General features: G+C 41.5%; 2 protein-coding genes across 4 annotated transcripts in view; one reads left to right on the forward strand and one right to left on the reverse strand.

Annotated features, from left to right (window-relative positions):
* Positions 1 to 10,320, forward strand: part of LOC139384685 (PHD finger protein 21A-like) — a 50,059-nt gene extending 39,739 nt beyond the window's left edge. For 2 of the 3 annotated variants that reach the window (XM_071129509.1, XM_071129508.1), the window contains 9 exons: positions 356 to 478; positions 879 to 930; positions 1,098 to 1,177; positions 1,356 to 1,416; positions 2,605 to 2,771; positions 3,325 to 3,480; positions 5,359 to 5,434; positions 5,535 to 5,638; positions 5,757 to 10,320. In XM_071129509.1, coding sequence (XP_070985610.1) covers positions 356 to 478; positions 879 to 930; positions 1,098 to 1,177; positions 1,356 to 1,416; positions 2,605 to 2,771; positions 3,325 to 3,480; positions 5,359 to 5,434; positions 5,535 to 5,638; positions 5,757 to 6,146 — 1,209 coding nt within the window. In that variant the 3' untranslated portion in view covers positions 6,147 to 10,320. The remainder of the gene's footprint in view (positions 1 to 355; positions 479 to 878; positions 931 to 1,097; positions 1,178 to 1,355; positions 1,417 to 2,604; positions 2,772 to 3,324; positions 3,481 to 5,358; positions 5,435 to 5,534; positions 5,639 to 5,756) is intronic. The other variant, XM_071129510.1, reaches the window with a different exon arrangement.
* Positions 10,321 to 15,531: 5,211 nt separating this feature from the next.
* Positions 15,532 to 20,396, reverse strand: LOC139385125 (putative nuclease HARBI1). Its single transcript, XM_071130195.1, has 2 exons — positions 17,188 to 20,396; positions 15,532 to 17,063 (listed from the first exon to the last, which is right to left on the reverse strand). Exons 1-2 carry the CDS (start codon positions 17,423 to 17,425, stop codon positions 16,687 to 16,689), a joined length of 615 nt encoding a protein of 204 aa, XP_070986296.1. The 5' UTR covers positions 17,426 to 20,396; the 3' UTR covers positions 15,532 to 16,686.
* Between the last annotated feature and the right edge of the window lie 95 nt (positions 20,397 to 20,491).

Genomic DNA, 20,491 nt, shown 5'->3' on the forward strand with positions numbered 1-20,491 from the left:
CCAAGAAGCACCCAGCTGTTAGCCTTGCTATTTTGTGTTCATCACAGGCTTCTTACTTAACTCAATTTGGTCGGCGTAGACACCCTGCTTTGTTGATGTGCATGGATAGGTACTTGAGCAGCTGCCACAAACTCTATCCCAGAGTGAATTCGTAGATACACTGAATATTGGAAGACCTCCCAATAACATTCACGAATGTACAATCCTCCACCTACATAAGCCAGGTCATCACCACCCTCTGTCCTGGTTTGCTGTGTGTGAAAATGTGTGTCTCTCGTGGGGGGGCGTCACATCCACCGCGGAGGGACTGTGGCTCTTGTTGTGTGTGGCTAACTCTGTTACTTCCGCCCTCCAGGCTGTTAAAGCTCGGGGTGTTACAGACCCGAAGACTTCGGCCAGTGCGCCCTCCTCCCCTTCACACACCGCAAGAAGCACCGCTCCACCCCTGCTGAGGAACAAGAGAGAGGACAACCCCCAGGTGGGCCTATACTCTATACACAGACGCAATGACAACAAGAAAATAAAAGTACAGTACCAGTCAAAAGTTTGGACACACCTACTCGTTCCAGGGTTTTTCTTTCTTTTTTTTTGACTATTTTCTACATTGTGGAATAATAGCGTAGACGTCAAAACTATGAAATAACACATATGGAATCATGTAGTAACCCCCCCAAAAAAGTGTTAGACAAAGTAGCCACCCGTTGCCTTGATGACAGCTTTGTGCACACTCTTGGCATTCTCTCAACTAGCGTATTCTACAATGTAAAAAAATAATAAAGAAAAACCCCAGACTTTTGACTGGTACTGTATATGGTCAGCTTTGTGGGGCAATCTTTGACACGTTTAATGAAAATGTGATTTCTTGTTCTCTCCCACAGAAACTTGCCTTCATGGTATCCTTGGGACTTGTGACATATGACCATCTGGAAGGTTGGAAGACCCAAATGGAGCTTTTTTAAATATTTTTTTTATATAGCATGCCCCCCACCCTATTCTGTATACGTTTTGTCAATAATGTCTGCGCCTACATGAAGACAATTTAACATCAGATATGTCCAGTGTGTTATACTGACCTGGTCTATTCTATACCTGTGTAGAGATCCAGAGTCGGAGGCAGGAGCGCAAGAGGAGAACAACAGCAAACCCAGTATACAGTGGAGCAGTGTTTGAGCCTGAGGTGCAGTACATAGACCACTAACGTTGTTATTATTATGGCATTATGATGATACTGTCAGGGTTGGTCTCAATTCCACTTATGCATTCCAGTCAGTTCAGGAAGTACGTTGAAATTCCAATTCTAGGTCTGCTGTGTGCGAGAACCAGACCTAAGTAGTAAACACAACCTATATTTACAGCGTAAGAAGAACGGCGTCACCTACCTGAACACTCCTCTACACCAAGGCACCAGGAAGAGAGGTCAGTATGAATCTCCTGTCAGGTTATGGAAACATCTAGCTACTCAGGGTTGTGTGGAGTGTCCCACCTTGTAACCTTGCTAACACAATGTCAATTGGACCGCACAACCCTGCTCTCCCAGACACCTCGAGGAAGTCTATGCTGTCATATCTCATACAACGGTGGAGACCAGTATACATCATTTTGTTGTACTGTGATACTGCCCCGTCACAGACTTCTTGTCGGAGCTCTTTTGGTTGTGCTATCATGCTAGTGCAATAGAGCTGGCTCTTTCCTTGCACTTCCTGCTTTTAATACCACTTGACTCTGTGCTTTTGCCCTGTCTGTAATTCATGCTACTTAACCAGCTCTCTTTGCCCTCTCAGTAAGATGCCTTCCCACCCTGCTCTGAATGTATTGTTGAGGATGGCTTCACAGCTCTGTACTGTATTTGCTCAACCCCAGGACTCCAAGTAAAACACCCCCATGTGGATTTGAGCCATGTCTCTGTCTGAATGCTATGTGTATGGCATTAGCCTGGGTACCAGTCTGAGTTAGCATTCCACTCCTTGCCACTCTTTCTCATGTTTAGCATTTACACGGAGTATATGTAGTGGAATGTTAACCAAACAGGTTCGTGGATCTCAGGCTAGTATGCCAAGCCAAGTCAGATCTCACTGCTCATTTGTTTGCAACAGACTTAAGAGGCCTGTTATGCAACATATTTAGTGGTACACTGCGGTTCTGTGAGCAGAACATTTGGGAGAATGAATCCTCATATGAACCAAGCATTTGCTTCCCACGTTCTGACTGACAATGTTGAATGTAGCTGTATTTGACCTATTGTTTCATAGAGTACATTGAAATAATGTAGATATTAGATTTGACATTTGTTTCAACAAAGTCTTGCCCTGCGGGTCGATTCAATGTGGCTTATGTCTTGCTTTGACCTGCTTTGTTCTCGGAACTACTGTCCAAATTAACTGTCAGCTTTGCCCAGCTCACCCTTCCTCTTGACCCGACTTCATGCTGTTCCCCCTCGCTGTGTACTAACGCTTCTGTCTGTGCTCCTCCTCTTCCTCTTCCTTATGCGCTAGCCAATGAGGACCCATTGTCACAGGTATGTCATGAGAATGTTTTTTTTATTTTGTTCTCCCATTTTCCTTTCTTTTGTTTTTGTTTTGTTTTGTCGTGTCTCATCTCACCCAGGTCGCCCACCCAAATACAGCAGTGTTCCTGAGCTGGGTCTTCACACCCCAACATCCCCCACCAGCAGTCATTCCGCCTCCCCGGCCAACCACCGGCCAGAGAGGGGGGGCTCTCACTTCCCCGTCCACCCCCACACCCTCCCTCTGCCTAGACCCAGCTCTGGGGATGTAAGTAGATGATGGAGAGCCCACTGCACCTACCAGGACTAGAGGAAGCCTCCCCCAAATCCCCCCTTCAGTGGTATCTCCCTGAGGCCCTATGGTTTCAGGACAGACCACCCCTCCTTACAACATGAAACCTTCCACATCCATTCACTTTTACACCCTACATGCCATTACATCCATCATTCATTTATGTGTGACAATCTATGTGTGTCCTGGTGTCCATAACCTTACAAAGTGAAAAGTCCCTCACTCCTTTGGCTGAGGATGTTTGGATCAACGCATCGCACGTCATTGCTGTTGACAGTGGTGTTTGGGGTTTGGTAGGGTACCGTGACCAGCAACATTACTCGCGGTCATCCAGTGAAAACTGGCTCGTGTGAACAACACCCAGTGCCCACAAACACAATTACAATGTGAACAGTTTGAAAGCACAGTCAGATTGGGCAGGTGTCATTCAGTGAAGGGCGTCTCCCCTCTCCTCTAGTCCCACATATCCAGGTATGATCGGTTGGGCGTAGTGGGCCACAATACTGATTGATGCAATTCTTCCTGACAGGGAGACATCCATGAGGACTTCTGCACTGTGTGCAGGCGCAGTGGTCAGTTGCTCATGTGTGACACATGTGCACGTGTTTACCATCTGGACTGCCTCGCTCCACCCTTGAAAACCATTCCCAGGGGCATGTGGATCTGCCCCAAATGTCATGACCAGGTAACAGCATCACCTGTCCCTGCAGTCTCAGCCTCTTAGAAGCTCCCCCAGCAGTTCCCAGGCCAGTTGTAAACTAAATGCAGCTAATACAAGCTCCAGCTGAGCCACAGCCACCCCTGTTTATCCAAGCCAGTTTTTTCAGAGTGAGATATTAGAAGGGTGAAACCTCAGTGAGAACCACTCGTGCCACCTTGTCCTGGTGCTCTCAGGAATCTCAGAGCTTGTCTTAGTGTAGGGGGTCTGAGCAATAAGACTGTTTCCTAGCTTTGTATGTTCTCCAAACAACGTTTTTGAACAGGCACGAGAAAGCGCCATGCATTTCACTTCATTATTTGTACAAAATGCTTCTTGCACTGTCATCTTGTTCTTTTTTTGTTTGTCTGGTCTATGAAAGATTTGTGCACTTTATGTGGAAGTGCTCCAAAGGGGCCCTGTATGTGTCACTGGACTTTTGGTAGCTTGGTTGAAAGGGAAGACGCGTTATGTTGATATCCCTCTGTGCAATGTTTCCATAACATACAGTATGATAACCTACAGTAACCAATAATCATTTGATTCACGGCCTTGTCTCTCTGTCCTAAACTCCTTGACAACAGCGTTCAGAGCCATGATTGTGTGAACATCTAAAAGTGGGGCGAAGAATTCAGGCAATTTCAACTAAAGTATATACAGTGCGGCCCGAAGTTGTTGACACCCTTGATAAAGATGAGCAATAATAACTGTATAAATTAAATAATTCAAATACCGAGCTATATTTTATTTTATTTTAAACTAATACAATTGTTTAGGAAAATATTTTTATTAACAAGTAATACCATTTTTTTTTCTCAAAAGTAGCCATCAAAATGATTGACGCTCATAAATACTCGTAGAATTAAAGTAGTCAAAACGTTAGCATTTGGTCCCGTATTCATAGCACGCAAGGACTACATCAAGCTTGTTTATTTCGTTTTTTTTTTAAACATTTTAATTTCATCTTTATTTACATAGGCAAGTGACTACAAACTTGTTGGATGCATTTGCAGTTCATCTGGTTGTTTCAGATTATTTTGTGCCAAATACAAATTAATGCTGATTCATGTATTGCGTCCATTTTAGAGTCACTTTTATTGCAAATAAACAATCTAATATGCTTCTAAACGCTTGTACATTTAATGTGGATGGTACTGTGAATAAGGATGAGTGATAAAGTCAGAGGGCCAGAGATCCTACCCTGAAGACATGCTAACCTCTCACCATTACCAATAACAGGGGAGGTTAAAAGCATGCGGCTGGGGGTATGATCTTTGACCCTCTGATACTTTTTCACTCATCATTATTCACAATTAATGCAGGATTATCCGTAATCATGTTAGCATCCACATTCATGTAGAAGTGTTTTTAGAAACCATATTTTATTCTTATTTACAATAGAAGTGACTAGGATACATTTACTTACCATTCATTTCTATTGGGAACGAAATCCTCTGAAACAACCAAAACTAACGTGAGCTGCAAATGCGCCCAACAGGTTTGTAGAATGACAAGAATAACATGGGACCAAATACTAAACCTTTTAACGACTTCATTTATCAGAATCTTTAGGAGTGTCAATCATTTTTGAGCGCTACCTTTTTTGAGAGAAGAAAGTATAACTTGTTAAACGGAAATCACTTTCTCTAAACAATTATATTCGTATTATATCCCAACTTTTGGGGGGGAGCATACACTATATAGCTCAGTATTTTAATTATATTGTATTTCTCCGCTCACTAGTCTCCTCCCCCCCAAAAAACGAATGAAACATAATGGATGGTTGAATGGTTATTCAAACATTTAAAAAAAGAAGCAGAACTTAAGCCTATTGTTGACATTATTGTTTTCCCTTTTCTTCTTTAGATTTTGATGAAAGATGAGGCAATCCCATGGCCTGGAACCCTCGCTATTGTTCATTCCTACATTGCATATAAAGCAGGTACAGGAGAAGCCAGATCTTAAAAAGAGCTAACCTCCAAATGAATTTGTGTTCATCTAATGTAACACTTTAATGTTGACTGTAATGGTTTATCTGACAGCTAAAGAGGAGGAGAAGCAGAAACTGGTGAAGTGGAGCTTGGAACTCAAGCAGGACAGAGAACAGCTAGAACAAAGGGTCAAACAGCTGAGCCAATCCATAACGGTAAGCAGTACACTGCATGACACTGATGCTAACCCTGAAGGCGTGTGAAGTCATCTCAGAACAATAGATGAACTGGATGGTTAATTACTAATGAGCCTGTCCCTATTTCTCTCTAAAGAAATGTATGGAGAACAAGAACACTATCCTGGCCCGTCAGAGGGACATGCACAACTCCCTGGAGAAGGTCAAGGGCCTGGTGCGTCTCATTCAGGGCATCAACTTCTGCCCATCCCCTGAGGCCTCACCGCCAGCGCTCCTGACAAATGGAGGAGCAGACTGTGCCAGTGCTGACCACACGGACGACACAAGTCCCGAGGAGCACAAGAACATGACTAACAATAGCGGCGAATATTTGAACAACAACGCGGACGGCGAGACAGAGGAGGAAGAGAAGAAAGAGGACGTTAAAGAGATGGACAACCTCAACAGCAGCAGCCTTGGCAAAACCTTTGAGCCTCCCCAGACTATAGCACCGGCCCTTGTGGATGTAGCAGAGGGGGCCAAATAACACCCACCCACCCAGTCCAGGGACAGGAACCCCCAAAGAGAGGGAAAGAAAAAGATAAAGCACCCCATGAAGTTGCCCAAAGTTGCCAATCGATTAACACACACACCGACATATATATTTTTAGGGTCGTTGTTATTGTTAGTTTGTGTATTATTGGATTGTCCGAGAGGACATTATGATTATCAGACGGAGAAAGGGACGAAGGAGGGTGACTTTATGTACCAGTGGTATGCCAATCGAGGTCAAAGATTATTATTCAAGTCTGACGATGTTGACACTCTTACTCATAATAACGATATTGTTAATAGTAATAAACATCACACCAATGTGTGCCTCCAATAGTCGCCATAGCGCCTCTTTGTGGGGATGGTTTCTTAGGGTGTCTTAGTCTGCAGCTTCAGGGGAGATGGATCCGAGATGTCCAAAGATGAGACCTGCCTGAAGATCCACCACCTACACCACACCAGAAACAATTGGATCAACCAAAACACCATAACAGCCATTTGGAATTTATAAACTACCAGGGGACGAGGTTTTTGTTTGCTGCAGTATTTGTCAACAGTTTTGAAAATCACTGAAGTATTGCCTGAGGGATCTGATTAGTCCCAAATCACACTTTTTGTCTTACAGGAGCTCCAGCTCACCTCCATCCATCTATCCCACCTGCCCCCATTACGACCACCAACAACTCTGACAGTACAGCTTAAAGCTACATCACAGGACAGATGATGGATCAACATAGGTCAGCCTGGCGTTCAAGTTGTATCCACTGTCACCTCAGTGCTGCCCAACAGACAGCCAGACAGACCGGCTACAGTGGGAGGAGCCCAGCATTCAGCTTACGGTCTGTGGTCTTCAGCAGCATCACATGGACTCGTTGCTTCATTGACAATGAAGATGTTTTTCTTTACGAGGTGACCTTATCATGACTTGTTTTGCGTTATCCATTGTTGCTGAACCTAGTGTTCCTTTTGTATTATTTTGATGAATATGATTGACCACTTTGTTGATTGATACGTTCGGAAGCATAGACGGAAAGCGGCTGCATCAATATTCCATGTGAATGCAGCTCTAGGCATGCACGGGGGACTTAGCGACTATCAGTTCAGATATTGTCTGAGTTTTTTTTTTGTGTCCGTTTGTCATGCCCCTGGGATCTGTTGCTAAAGGAAACCATTTATTCTGGGGGAATATATTTCTATTCACGTCTTCCTAGTTTTCGAACATCAAGATATGCTTCTTCAAAAGTGCTTTTCTCTTTCGCATTACTTTGGTTTCTTATAAAAATATATTTGAACCGGAAAAAACTATGTAAATAGCTTTTTTTTAGATGTTCCTTGCAATTGAATTTTTATTCAATATGCTCAATTCATAACTGCCAAATGCTATTGTATCCAAATACAGCAGGGAAACAGTCCTATTTTCTTATATAATGTTTTTAAGGTTTCAATTAGGAGTCCCCGTAGATAGGCACAAATTTAGCATGGCAGTTACAGACGTACAAAAGAGAGCGTGGCAATGACATTGTACCATATGTTGTTTGGGAAAATGGTCAGGAACGCTATAGGAAAAGCACAAACTTGTTGGCAAAAACAAAAAAAAACTGGAACCGAACCACATACCCTCATCCTGCCATAAACATGTCTAAAGTAAATATGAACATTTAAACGATTTATATTTTACACCACCACACTGACAAGTCACTTGTCATTTGACACTTTTGTACAGTATGTGTAGCTTTTGTTCACAACCTGCCGTTTTACATGTTTAAGTCCTTAAGAGTTGCAATGCAATGTCGATACATTAGTTGTGAAACACTTGAGAAATTAGGGACGTTGAAGGAATAGGTTGCCGGTAAACATATCATTTCATCACAGGGCCTACTTGCTGTACTACATCATACGGTATGGGTCCCCCTGGCGGTGCCTTTGTCTAGAGAGTTTAAAGGCTTTTTACAGGGCTCTATATATTTCCTCTTGACATGAAATGCACCCAAACCATGGCAATGTTTTATGTTTGAAAATACATAAACAAATCATCACAATAATGCAATTAACTGGAAAGCACAAAGAGAAGATGCAAGATCGGGTTTTTAATCTATCGCCAGATCAAAAGGAGAGCATTAGTTAAAGGATAAGTGATGGCCCAGTCCAGTGTCTTGTGTTGAGGACACTCTTCCTTTTGGCCTGCGGGTACTTGTCGTTGTGTAGCAATTGCCTTAAGAAAATGTTGCGCCTCGTGAACAAACTGTTCGGTGTATTGTTGGTCTTGTTTGAGTGTCACAAAAAAAAAATCAATGATTTGTGGAAATCTTGTCTATTTGTGATGAACCACTTCAGGAAATCTACTTCTCTTTGCACAGAACTGAGATGATAGGCTAAAATGGGAACCTATTGTATTTACAAGGGGGTCAGTTGCTCTGAGTCGTCATGTAAGAGAGTTCCGATTCGTTTTGACTTGACTTGCCAGTGTATGAAAAATAAGGATTGTGATTTGAACGACTATTTGAGTTGTCCCTCCACCAAGTCCCTCAAATACAAGCAATTCACAAATATTATAATGCACCTTTGTGGTTGAACACTCAACAGTGTTAAATCCTGTAGTTCTCTCCTGACTTGCCATCTTCACGGGGCAAGATGCAAATGATAAAAGTGGCAGCAATGACACATACTTACCCTGAAAATGTATAATTAGGGCCAGATTATTTTTTTCTGAATATTGTTAAATAATTGACAAATTCTTCATCTTATCTTTATAATCCTTTTGATGTGTTTTTATTGGACCTTTTTTGGTGCAGAAGCCTAGATAATGTGGCTCTCAGTGCCTCTAATGCAATAGAAATAATAAGCATCTCAGCAAATACACTCCCATATCTGTGCTCAGCATGATGAGCCCAAAAACAAAACTATAGCTGTCGAAACCTCAACAAAACCTATGCCTACATATGCAAATAGATTGTATGGACATGATTATACTTTTTAAAAACATTCCTACTTTTCATATATAGAACTGAATTTCACCTTTCCAACCTTGGTAACACTTTACTTTCAGGTGCCTTTCATAAAATATTCACAAGTCGTTCATAGACTGTTATTTAGTAGTTTACAGATTTGAGTTTATAACCCATTATAACGAATAAGTAACAAAAAAGTAACCAGGGTATAGGCTACCTTAATGTAAAGTGTTACAGCATTATATTGAAAGCTACAGCTCTACCATTACATGTTTAATGTACTGTATACGTACCCCAACGACTCACGTAGGAAATGAAATGTCCCTCTCAATTAGTGACTTTTATTGGATCATAACTTTGAAGGCAAAGTGCTGAATATTATGGGCGGAATTGTTTTTATTTTCTGACTTAGGGAGGAAGATGGGGGGGGGGGGGGGGGGGACTCATATTGTCTAGTGCTTTGTGCTGTGAAAGAAAGTAAATGTCATGTTGTGGTAAGAAAAAAAAATAGAAACAAAGTTAATATCCAAAGAATGATTTTAAAGATTTTTTTTATTTCCATTTATGATCTACACCAGCTAAATAATATTCACAACGAGAGCAACCAATTAGGAAACCAATATTGATTAGATTCTTCATCTCGGCATATCTTGATTAGTTCTGAAAACAGTTATTCTCATGCGAAATCACGTCACATCTGTGGCCTTCAAGTATTTTAGTTGCATTTCATTGCCATCAATATGGAGACTCCCCCCTTTCTTGTAAACCTCTGTCCCACCTCTTACTTCATGCACTCGTATCATTTCATTCATTTAGAAGGCTTTTTTTCTCAACGTAAAGTATTCTTCCTCTTTGTTAAGATGCATTGTAGCAGATCAAGCAAGTCAAAGGCACTAATGTGCTGGATATAGTGTAAATGGTTTATTGCACAGACTGCATACTCTCTTGTAATATTTGTCGGTTGTATTTTTTCACAATAATTTTTTTAAAGAAGTATTTGTTTATTTTTGACTACGGTTTTGTTACCAATCCTTTTTGTTTCCTGTGATCCACTGATTCATTTGACCTCTTTCCTGTACTTGAGTTATTTTATGCAGCTATTTGTATGCAGTGTTTGGCAAATTCCATTGCAGTGTCAGAGTAAGTCAAGATTTTTTGGAGCATTCGATCAATTTGTATTTATTTATTTGACCATTTTTAAATAAAATTACAACGTTGTAATTTTGGCGTCTCTTCTCTCTCTGTATAAACGTATCCGGATTATGAACAGCCATCAAGATGTAGTGTGTGACAGTTCTTCTTACAAACACTGTAGACAGCAATCAATTCACTGTCAAACAGGTGGTAGTGAGAGATAATACCTCCAGGTCAAAGTGCAACTTCCGATCCATTTTCAGCTGCTTTCTGTCAAACTCCCATTGATGTTGTCAAGTACCATATCAAAGCTGTGTGAACCTTTATGCAATTGTGCATTAACCAAATATGCCATAGACACACTGTGTGTGTGTGTGTGTGTGTGTGTGTAAACTTTCTGTGAAATGCCTTCATCACCATTGCTGCAGGGGAGCTTAAATGTGACTGTCCGTGGCCAGTAGGTGGCGCTGGTATTCCAGACGCACCTCTCGTACCAACCTCTCAACCGCTACCTCCACAGCCACAGAACATTCCGCCGCAGACAACTCAAAGAAGCTGCACCTGAACATACACACGAGGCTATAGATCAGTTCTCCATTCCTCATCACCCACTGAAAACAATTGGACATTGTCAATTTAATGTATGGATATGGTTGAGGGACAAAGAAATGGTTTTCCAGCATGGATCATTCACCACTGGCTGATTATATTTTAATTCACTTGTGTCGGCAAAAACTTTTACTACATTTTAGTTCACACATCTTCAAAATGTAGTATGATTCGGTGTTCCAAGGCTAATAGGAATATAGCCGAATGGAAGTTGTTGCTGATGGCACCAGACAAGTGAATCAATTGAAACATGTCACCTCGGATCACTGGCAGGGGCCTTTCCTTCTCCTGTCCGCACCACCATTCTCCATGTCACATTTATTCACAACTATCACAGTAGGTATACCTGATGAAAGAGCACGAAACAGAGTTTAGAAACCTATTAAAGGGACACAAAACACACACACACACAATACACAAAATACACAGAGATGATCTTGTTTAAGATGGTCTATCTTGCTATGCAGAAAAGACAACCACCACATAACGTTTGCAGTTACAAAAAGCAGACCTACTGTTTTATCACTGTACTGCACTGGTGTGTAACAGTGGCTTGCATATTTTATTACAGCAAAAGCTGTAAGCAGTCAAACTCAGCTTAACACAGCCTTGATAAAACCCGTTCCCCTAGTCATGAGTGATTTAATGGAATCATTATGATAAATTAGACAAACATTATACAAAAGCATAATATCCGCCAATGAAAAGACAGCTGGACTAGCCTATGTAAAGTAGGTTCTGAAAAGAGTCATGGGTGGGTTGGGTTCTAGGCTGTCCTATAGCCTCTTAGAAGATGTAACCTCAGCAACAATGAGATACCCTCCACTCCAGACTCCATTTGATTGCCCTTTCCTGGTGTTTCCACACGTTTAAAGTTGTCATCTCACCCAGGGTCTGCGTGACGTGATCAATACTCATCCTCTTGGGGGGGGGGGGGGGACCACAAAGGTTGAGTTGTCATTTAATAAAGAACAAGATACATCTGTACACTGGTTTTATGCTCTCAAAAGTGGTCTGTTCATGGCAACATTTCGACTCTAGCAGGGGCATAGCACTTTTGGGAGCATACGCCAGTTTGTTTTGTTCTCTACAATTGTTGGAATGGTATGGGGGTCTGGTTGTTTGAGCCTGAGAGTAATCTTCCTCTTTGCGTTTATAGAGGCCTGACACAAGGGCAGAGCGAAACAAATCCCCAAAACAGTAAAAATATAGACTTAATTCTGTGGTTGATTAAAGCCGAGAGCATGATGACCTCAGTCTCTGGATAGTACCTTGTTGGCTGTGTCCAATATTTCAACATCGATGGTCTCCTTGTCCACAGTTTTCCAACACCTGTAAATTACTCCTGTATGAGAACCCCACAGACAGAATGCTGTCAGCCTAATATAGTCAAGTGACAACTTGCATAAGGGACAGTAAAATTAGATGCAGTCTTTACCCTTTTGAACCGCTTGGTGATGTATCTAACACACAGGGGTGAGGTTCAAACAAAGCAGACCATGAGCACTCAGGTATTTTAAATATTTCCCCTTGCATAGACCTCCCCACACTAGCTAAGCCCAGGCTACTGATAGTAAATATTAGTAAATAGCATAGTAAACATCATACTAAATGAACATAGTATCAACAATTCAGAGTATTATTATTTTACATACATTTTTGTATTACAGATTTGTCTCACCTTCAGACTTTAAAAAAAAGTCCGTCCTGGATGACCAATATAATATCCCACTCAATTTAAGCCATCAGTCTCCATTTAAAAATATGTGTCAATATCTGTCTTTCCACAGGTGTCTCGATATCACCAAAATCAATTGCATGTCCCATCGACAGTTTCAATCAATGAGATATGTTGATGAATTCTTTAGAAACACTAAAACATTAATAAACTTACTTTACAAATAATCACAGCTCGTCTAAATTAGTTGAACACTTTTTATTTAGTCTACAACAGTTAGTTCAAAACCAGGATTCAGCAAAGTTCTGAGAACTCCTACTACATCTGTTCATGCATATTTTCAACACACACTGGATGTAATATATTAAAGTATATGAAATATGAGAGTATATGAAATACTGTCTATCCTTACTTGCTCTCTTCGATCACTTCGCTATGTCTGGTCCTCCAATTACTCAATAAGATGCTGGGAGACAGAAATATATTTGTTCTCCATCATTTGCTCAGGTTTTCAGCTCACAGTCCAGTCCATCCATTGCCTTCGTTTCCCTTTTCAAAATGAAACAATCTGGAAGGGTGCGCCCCTTCCAAGTCTCATTAAATTGATTTGATTTATTGCTGTTGATAGCCAAGCATGCTGTGCGATGGAGACAGCTTGGCCTTTTCACCGTTAACTCAAACAAACCTTTGATATGGCAAATTAACTTTCTATCGAAGAGTTTTTGGAATGAACTTTAAACTGTATCGTTTAAAAAAAAATAGTTGTGCATAGTTATGCGTATAATGAGTAAAATAAATGAACCAGTCATTTACACATGTATTTATTGGAGCATATACAGTGCCTTGTGAAAGTATTCGGCCCCCTTGAACTTTGCGACCTTTTGCCACATTTCAGGCTTCAAACATAAAGATATAAAACTGTATTTTTTTGTGAAGAATCAACAACAAGTGGGACACAATCATGAAGTGGAACGACATTTATTGGATATTTCAAACTTTTTTAACAAATCAAAAACTGAAAAATTGGGCGTGCAAAATTATTCAGCCCCCTTAAGTTAATACTTTGTAGCGCCACCTTTTGCTGCGATTACAGCTGTAAGTCGCTTGGGGTATGTCTCTATCAGTTTTGCACATCGAGAGACTGAATTTTTTTCCCATTCCTCCTTGCAAAACAGCTCGAGCTCAGTGAGGTTGGATGGAGAGCATTTGTGAACAGCAGTTTTCAGTTCTTTCCACAGATTCTCGATTGGATTCAGGTCTGGACTTTGACTTGGCCATTCTAACACCTGGATATGTTTATTTTTGAACCATTCCATTGTAGATTTTGCTTTATGTTTTTGATCATTGTCTTGTTGGAAGACAAATCTCCGTCCCAGTCTCAGGTCTTTTGCAGACTCCATCAGGTTTTCTTCCAGAATGGTCCTGTATTTGGCTCCATCCATCTTCCCATCAATTTTAACCATCTTCCCTGTCCCTGCTGAAGAAAAGCAGGCCCACACCATGATGCTGCCACCACCATGTTTGACAGTGGGGATGGTGTGTTCAGCTGTGTTGCTTTTACGCCAAACATAACATTTTGCATTGTTGCCAAAAAGTTCCATTTTGGTTTCATCTGACCAGAGCACCTTCTTCCACATGTTTGGTGTGTCTCCCAGGTGGCTTGTGGCAAACTTTAAAAGACACTTTTTATGGATATCTTTAAGAAATGGCTTTCTTCTTGCCACTCTTCCATAAAGGCCAGATTTGTGCAATATACGACTGATTGTTGTCCTATGGACAGAGTCTCCCACCTCAGCTGTAGATCTCTGCAGTTCATCCAGAGTGATCATGGGTCTCTTGGCTGCATCTCTGATCAGTCTTCTCCTTGTATGAGCTGAAAGTTTAGAGGGACGGCCAGGTCTTGGTAGATTTGCAGTGGTCTGATACTCCTTCCATTTCAATATTATCGCTTGCACAGTGCTCCTTGGGATGTTTAAAGCTTGGGAAATCTTTTTGTATCCAAATCCGGCTTTAAACTTCTTCACAACAGTATCTCGGACCTGCCTGGTGTGTTCCTTGTTCTTCATGATGCTCTCTGCGCTTTTAACGGACCTCTGAGACTATCACAGTGCAGGTGCATTTATACGGAGACTTGATTACACACAGGTGGATTGTATTTATCATCATTAGTCATTTAGGTCAACATTGGATCATTCAGAGATCCTCACTGGACTTCTGGAGAGAGTTTGCTGCACTGAAAGTAAAGGGGCAGAACAATTTTGTACGCCCAATTTTTCAGTTTTTGATTCGTTAAAAAAGTTTGAAATATCCAATAAATGTCGTTCCACTTCATGATTGTGTCCCACTTGTTGATTCTTCACAAAAAAACACAGTTTTATATCTTTATGTTTGAAGCCTGAAATGTGGCAAAAGGTCGCAAAGTTCAAGGGGGCCGAATACTTTCGCAAGGCACTGTACATCTTCTACACCACACCCTGCCCTCTTGTAGACAATTCCAGTGTCTGCAAATACATAGTGCCTTCAGAAAGTATTCACACCCCTTGACTTTTTCCACATTTTGCTGTGTTAAAGCTTGAATTTAAAATTGATTAAATTGAGATTGTGTGTCACTGGCCTACACACAATACCCCATAATGTCAAAGTGGAATTATGTTTTTACATTTTTTTTACAAATTAATTAAAAATGAAAAGCTGAAATGTCTTGAGTCAATAAGTATTCAACCCGTTTGTTATGGCAAGCCTAAATAAGTTCAGGAGTAAACATTTGCTTAACAAGCCACATAATAAGCTGCTGGATTCACTCTGTGTACAATAATAGTGGTTAATATGATTTTTGAATGACCACTAAATCTCTTTACCCCACACATACAATTATCTGTACGGTCCCTCAGTTGAGCAGTGAATTCCAAACAGATTCAACCATAAAGACCAGGGAGGTTTTCCAATGCCTCGCAAAGAGGCACCTTTTGGTAGATGGATAAAAATAAAATAAAAAGCAGACATTGAATATCCCTTTGAGCATGGTGAAGTTTTTAATTACACTTTGGATGGTGTATCAATACACCCAGTCACTCCTGAGTGGTGCAGCGGTCTAAGGCAATGCATCTCAGTGCTAGAGGCATCACTACAGACCCTGGTTTGATCCCAGACTGTATCAGAACCGGCCGTTATTGGGAATCCCATTGGGGCGGCGCGCAATTGGGGCTCAGTGCGTGCTGAGCTCAGTGTTCTTAACTGACTTGCCTAGTTAAATAAAAGTTCAATTTAAAAAAAGATACAGGTGTCCTTCCTAACTCAGTTTACTGGATCGGAAGGAAACCGCTCAGGGATTTCACCGTGAGACTGGTGACTTTAAGAGTTTAATGGCTGTGATAGGAGAAAACTGAGGATGGATAGAACACATTGTAGTTACTAAGCTAAATGACAGAATGAAAAGAAGGAAGCCTGTACAGAATACAAATAATCAAAAACATGCACTTTAAAAAATCTTAATCTTATTGAATCAAGCCCTAAGAACTCACAACCCGCCAAATACAGTATTTGAGTAGAATTTGACTTGCACCATTTTTTTTCCTGTATCCAAATGTTTATAATTTGGATCCAATTGCATGTTGTGAGCATGTTGAGAAATGTGTCCGCTATTAGGGCTTTCAACAAAAAAAATATTAACCCCTCCACCACCACCCATCTTTGGAGGAGAAATATATATTTAAACTTTTTTTTTTTACAGCTTTTCTGCTACATATACATACATTTTACAGATTCATACAAATCCAACACAACACATCACTGAGTACCACCATATTTTCAAGTATGGTGTTGGCTGCATCATGTTATGGGTATGCTTGTCATCAGAAAGGACTACAGAGTTTTTAAGGATACAAATTTAATTATCAATAAATTTGCAAACATGTTTTCACTTTGACATTAGCGGGTATTGTGTGTAGATGGGTGAGAAAAATAATGAATCCAACAACAAAATGTGGAATTAGTCAAGGGGTATGAATACTTTCTGAAACTGTACATCTACACCTACTAAAACCTATATTAGTCACAAAATCATCTTTCTTTCTGCTTATACAGAATCTGGTGTCAACCACTTCTCTATTGTAGGCAGTGTCTCTGTGGAACATAGTGTTTTCCCTGTTGATTCTGAGCATGCAGACCTAGCTGAAGTGACTAAGAATGAGCTCCTGGCGGATTCGGACTGCCTCCGAGTCCACAGCCTCTGGCTTTCGACTGCCGTTGTCTGACTGGTCTGGTATATCAGTCCTCTCAAACGTCCAGGCATCCAAGCCTGATTGCAATGACACGTTGTGCAAGACGCAGCAGGCCAGAATGATGCGAGAGCACTTCTCAGGTGAGTACTGAAGGTAGCCTTTGGACCCATCCGGGCAACGGAAACGGGTTTGAATGGCCCTGAACGTGCGGTCCACAATGTCATGAGTGGCAGTGTGAGCCAGGTTGTATCGAAAGTCTGCTGAAGTTTCTGGGTACTGGACAGGTGTCATCAGCCATTTCTTTAAAGGATAGTGGCAGTCTCCTACAAGAAAAGGCATGGCTAGGTTAGACATTATGAAAGAGGGAAGCTTGAAGAGCAAGACAATCATTTAAAAAAAAGTATTTAACAATGAAAGTTTAAAATGGAGGATTATCAGCTATATTACCTAATAACCAGCCTTCGTGAATTTCCTGCTCTTCCAATTCCTTGTACACTGAAGACTGTTGAAATATGCAGTTATCCTGTAAGCTGCCAGGCCAGTTAGTCTCTGCACTGAGCAAAAGTCCCCTGGCATCACACACAAGTTGACAGTTTATTGAATGGAAGCCTTTCTTATTGACATATGAAGAATCATCTGCATTGGGTGCCTTAATGGCTATATGGGCACAGTCTACAACCCCCATGACGTTAGGTATTCTACCCTGAAAAACTACTCTTTGGATTGCTGTTTTGTGGCTTCCTCTCTCATGAATCCTATGCACTCTGGAGCTTTCTCAACCAGTGCCTTGGTTGCATTTGTCACACAGCGACTCATGGAAGCCTGGCTAATGCCAATGGCATCTCCCATCCTCGTCTGGAAGTATCCTGAGGTATAGAATCCTAAAGCAGCAAGAATCTGAACTTCTGGGTTGATTGCTCGAGACCGTTGCGTACATCGTGATAAAGTGTCACGCAGTAGATCCACCGGGTAGTAGATGAAATCTTGAGGGAATCCAAATGTTATTAATAGGAACTCATCTGAAACAGTCTCTATATCAAACCTGTCGAGAAATTTATGTCCACGACCATGGAGCAGCAGGTCACAATCCAGAATGGCTATTTGTGTAGCCATTTCGTTATGTTAAGGAAACACTGTCACCACTGATAAATCCACCATAATTGAGAATTTCAATAAGCATTTTTCTACGGCTGGCCATGCTTTCCACCTGGCTACTCCTACCCCGGTCAACAGCACTGCACCCCCCACAACAACTCGCCCAAGCCTTCCCCATTTCTCCTTCTCCCAAATCTGCTCAGCTGATGTTCTGAATGAGCTGCAAAATCTGGACCCCTACAAATCAGCCGGGCTAGACAATCTGGACCCTTTCTTTCTAAAATTATCTGCCAAAATTGTTGCCACCCCTATTACTAGCCTGTTCAACCTCTCTTGTCGTCTGAGATTCCCAAAGATTGGAAAGCAGCTGCGGTCATCCCCCTCTTCAAAGGGGGTGACACTCTTGACCCAAACTGCTACAGACCTATATCTATCCTACCATGCCTTTCTAAGGTCTTCGAAAGCCAAGTCAACAAACAGATTACCGACCATTTCGAATCTCACCATACCTTCTCTGCTATGCAATCTGGTTTCAGAGCTGGTCATGGGTGCACCTCAGCCACGCTCAAGGTCCTAAATTATATCTTAACCGCCATCGATAAGAAACATTACTGTGCAGCCGTATTCATTGATCTGGCCAAGGCTTTCGACTCTGTCAATCACCACATCCTCATCGGCAGACTCGACAGCCTTGGTTTCTCAAATTATTGCCTCGCCTGGTTCACCAACTACTTCTCTGATAGAGTTCAGTGTGTCAAATCGGAGGGTCTGCTGTCCGGACCTCTGGCAGTCTCTATGGGGGTGCCACAGGGTTCAATTCTTGGACCGACTCTCTTCTCTGTATACATCAATGAGGTCGCTCTTGCTGCTGGTGAGTCTCTGATCCACCTCTACGCAGACGACACCATTCTGTATACTTCTGGCCCTTCTTTGGACACTGTGTTAACAACCCTCCAGGCAAGCTTCAATGCCATACAACTCTCCATCTGTGGCCTCCAATTGCTCTTAAATACAAGTAAAACTAAATGCATGCTCTTCAACCGATCGCTACCTGTACCTACCCGCCTGTCCAACATTACTACTCTGGACGGCTCCGACTTAGAATACGTGGACAACTACAAATACTTAGGTGTCTGGTTAGACTGTAAACTCTCCTTCCAGACCCATATCAAACATCTCCAATCCAAAGTTAAATCTAGAATTGGCTTCCTATTTCGCAACAAAGCATCCTTCACTCATGCTGCCAAACATACCCTTGTAAAACTGACCATCCTACCAATCCTCGACTTTGGCGATGTCATTTACAAAATAGCCTCCAATACCCTACTCAACAAATTGGATGCAGTCTATCACAGTGCAATCCGTTTTGTCACCAAAGCCCCATATACCACCCACCATTGCGACCTGTACGCTCTCGTTGGCTGGCCCTCGCTTTATACTCGTCGCCAAACCCACTGGCTCCATGTCATCTACAAGACCCTGCTAGGTAAAATCCCCCCTTATCTCCGCTCGCTGGTCACCATTGCATCTCCCACCTGTAGCACACGCTCCAGCAGGTATATCTCTCTAGTCACCCCCAAAACCAATTATTTCTTTGGCCGCCTCTCCTTCCAGTTCTCTGCTGCCAATGACTGGAACGAACTACAAAAATCTCTGAAACTGGAAACACTTATCTCCCTCACTAGCTTTAAGCACCAACTGTCAGAGCAGCTCACAGATTACTGCACATGTACATAGCCCACCTATAATTTAGGCCAAACAACTACCTCTTTCCCTACTGTATTTAATTTATTTATTTATTTTGCTCCTTTGCACCCCCATTATTTTTATTTCTACTTTGCACATTCTCCCATTGCAAATCTACCATTCCAGTGTTTTACTTGCTATATTGTATCTACTTTGCCACCATGGCCTTTTTGCTTTTACCTCCCTTATCTCACCTCATTTGCTCACATCGTATATAGACTTGTTTATACTGTATTATTGACTGTATGTTTGTTTTACTCCATGTGTAACTCTGTGTCGTTGTATGTGTCGAACTGCTTTGCTTTATCTTGGCCAGGTCGCAATTGTAAATGAGAACTTGTTCTCAACTTGCCTACCTGGTTAAATAAAGGTGAAATAAAAAAATAAAAAATGTATATTCTGTAGGGGGAGGGGGGATGCCCCATTTTTGAATGCATCAAAACAGAGCCTTGTGTTTTCAGCATGGTCTGTTTCTTTCAATATTATGTTCTGGTCTGATATGCTTAATCTCTAACCAAATATCCAGTTAGATAAGTCGGAGATAGTCTCTACTTGATATAAAGATGATCGGTGTTCTTTGTTGTATAGCTAGCTAGCATTAAGGCTTGCGGCTAGCCTAGCAATTTCCTTATCAGACATTTAGTTGGGAACAGTGAACCAGAGTCACCCAAGATGGTGCTAACTTAGAATAATACGAACTATAAATATCATTCATTATAAAAAAAAATATTTGAAAAACACGCCGAATTTGAACCTACAGGCGTTTGTTGTTGTTGTCGTTGTGACTCTTCTGCGCAAAGTACACTGCGCATGTCACTTTTCTGATATCTAGCAAAAATATGTGAGACGCAGTTTCGAGTTTAAAACAAACAAATTAACGTAATTATTGTTTTCAAAACAACTTGTACTG

This window comes from Oncorhynchus clarkii, chromosome 26 (assembly GCF_045791955.1).
Source record: "Oncorhynchus clarkii lewisi isolate Uvic-CL-2024 chromosome 26, UVic_Ocla_1.0, whole genome shotgun sequence".
In the NCBI taxonomy this organism is placed as follows: domain Eukaryota; kingdom Metazoa; phylum Chordata; class Actinopteri; order Salmoniformes; family Salmonidae; genus Oncorhynchus; species Oncorhynchus clarkii.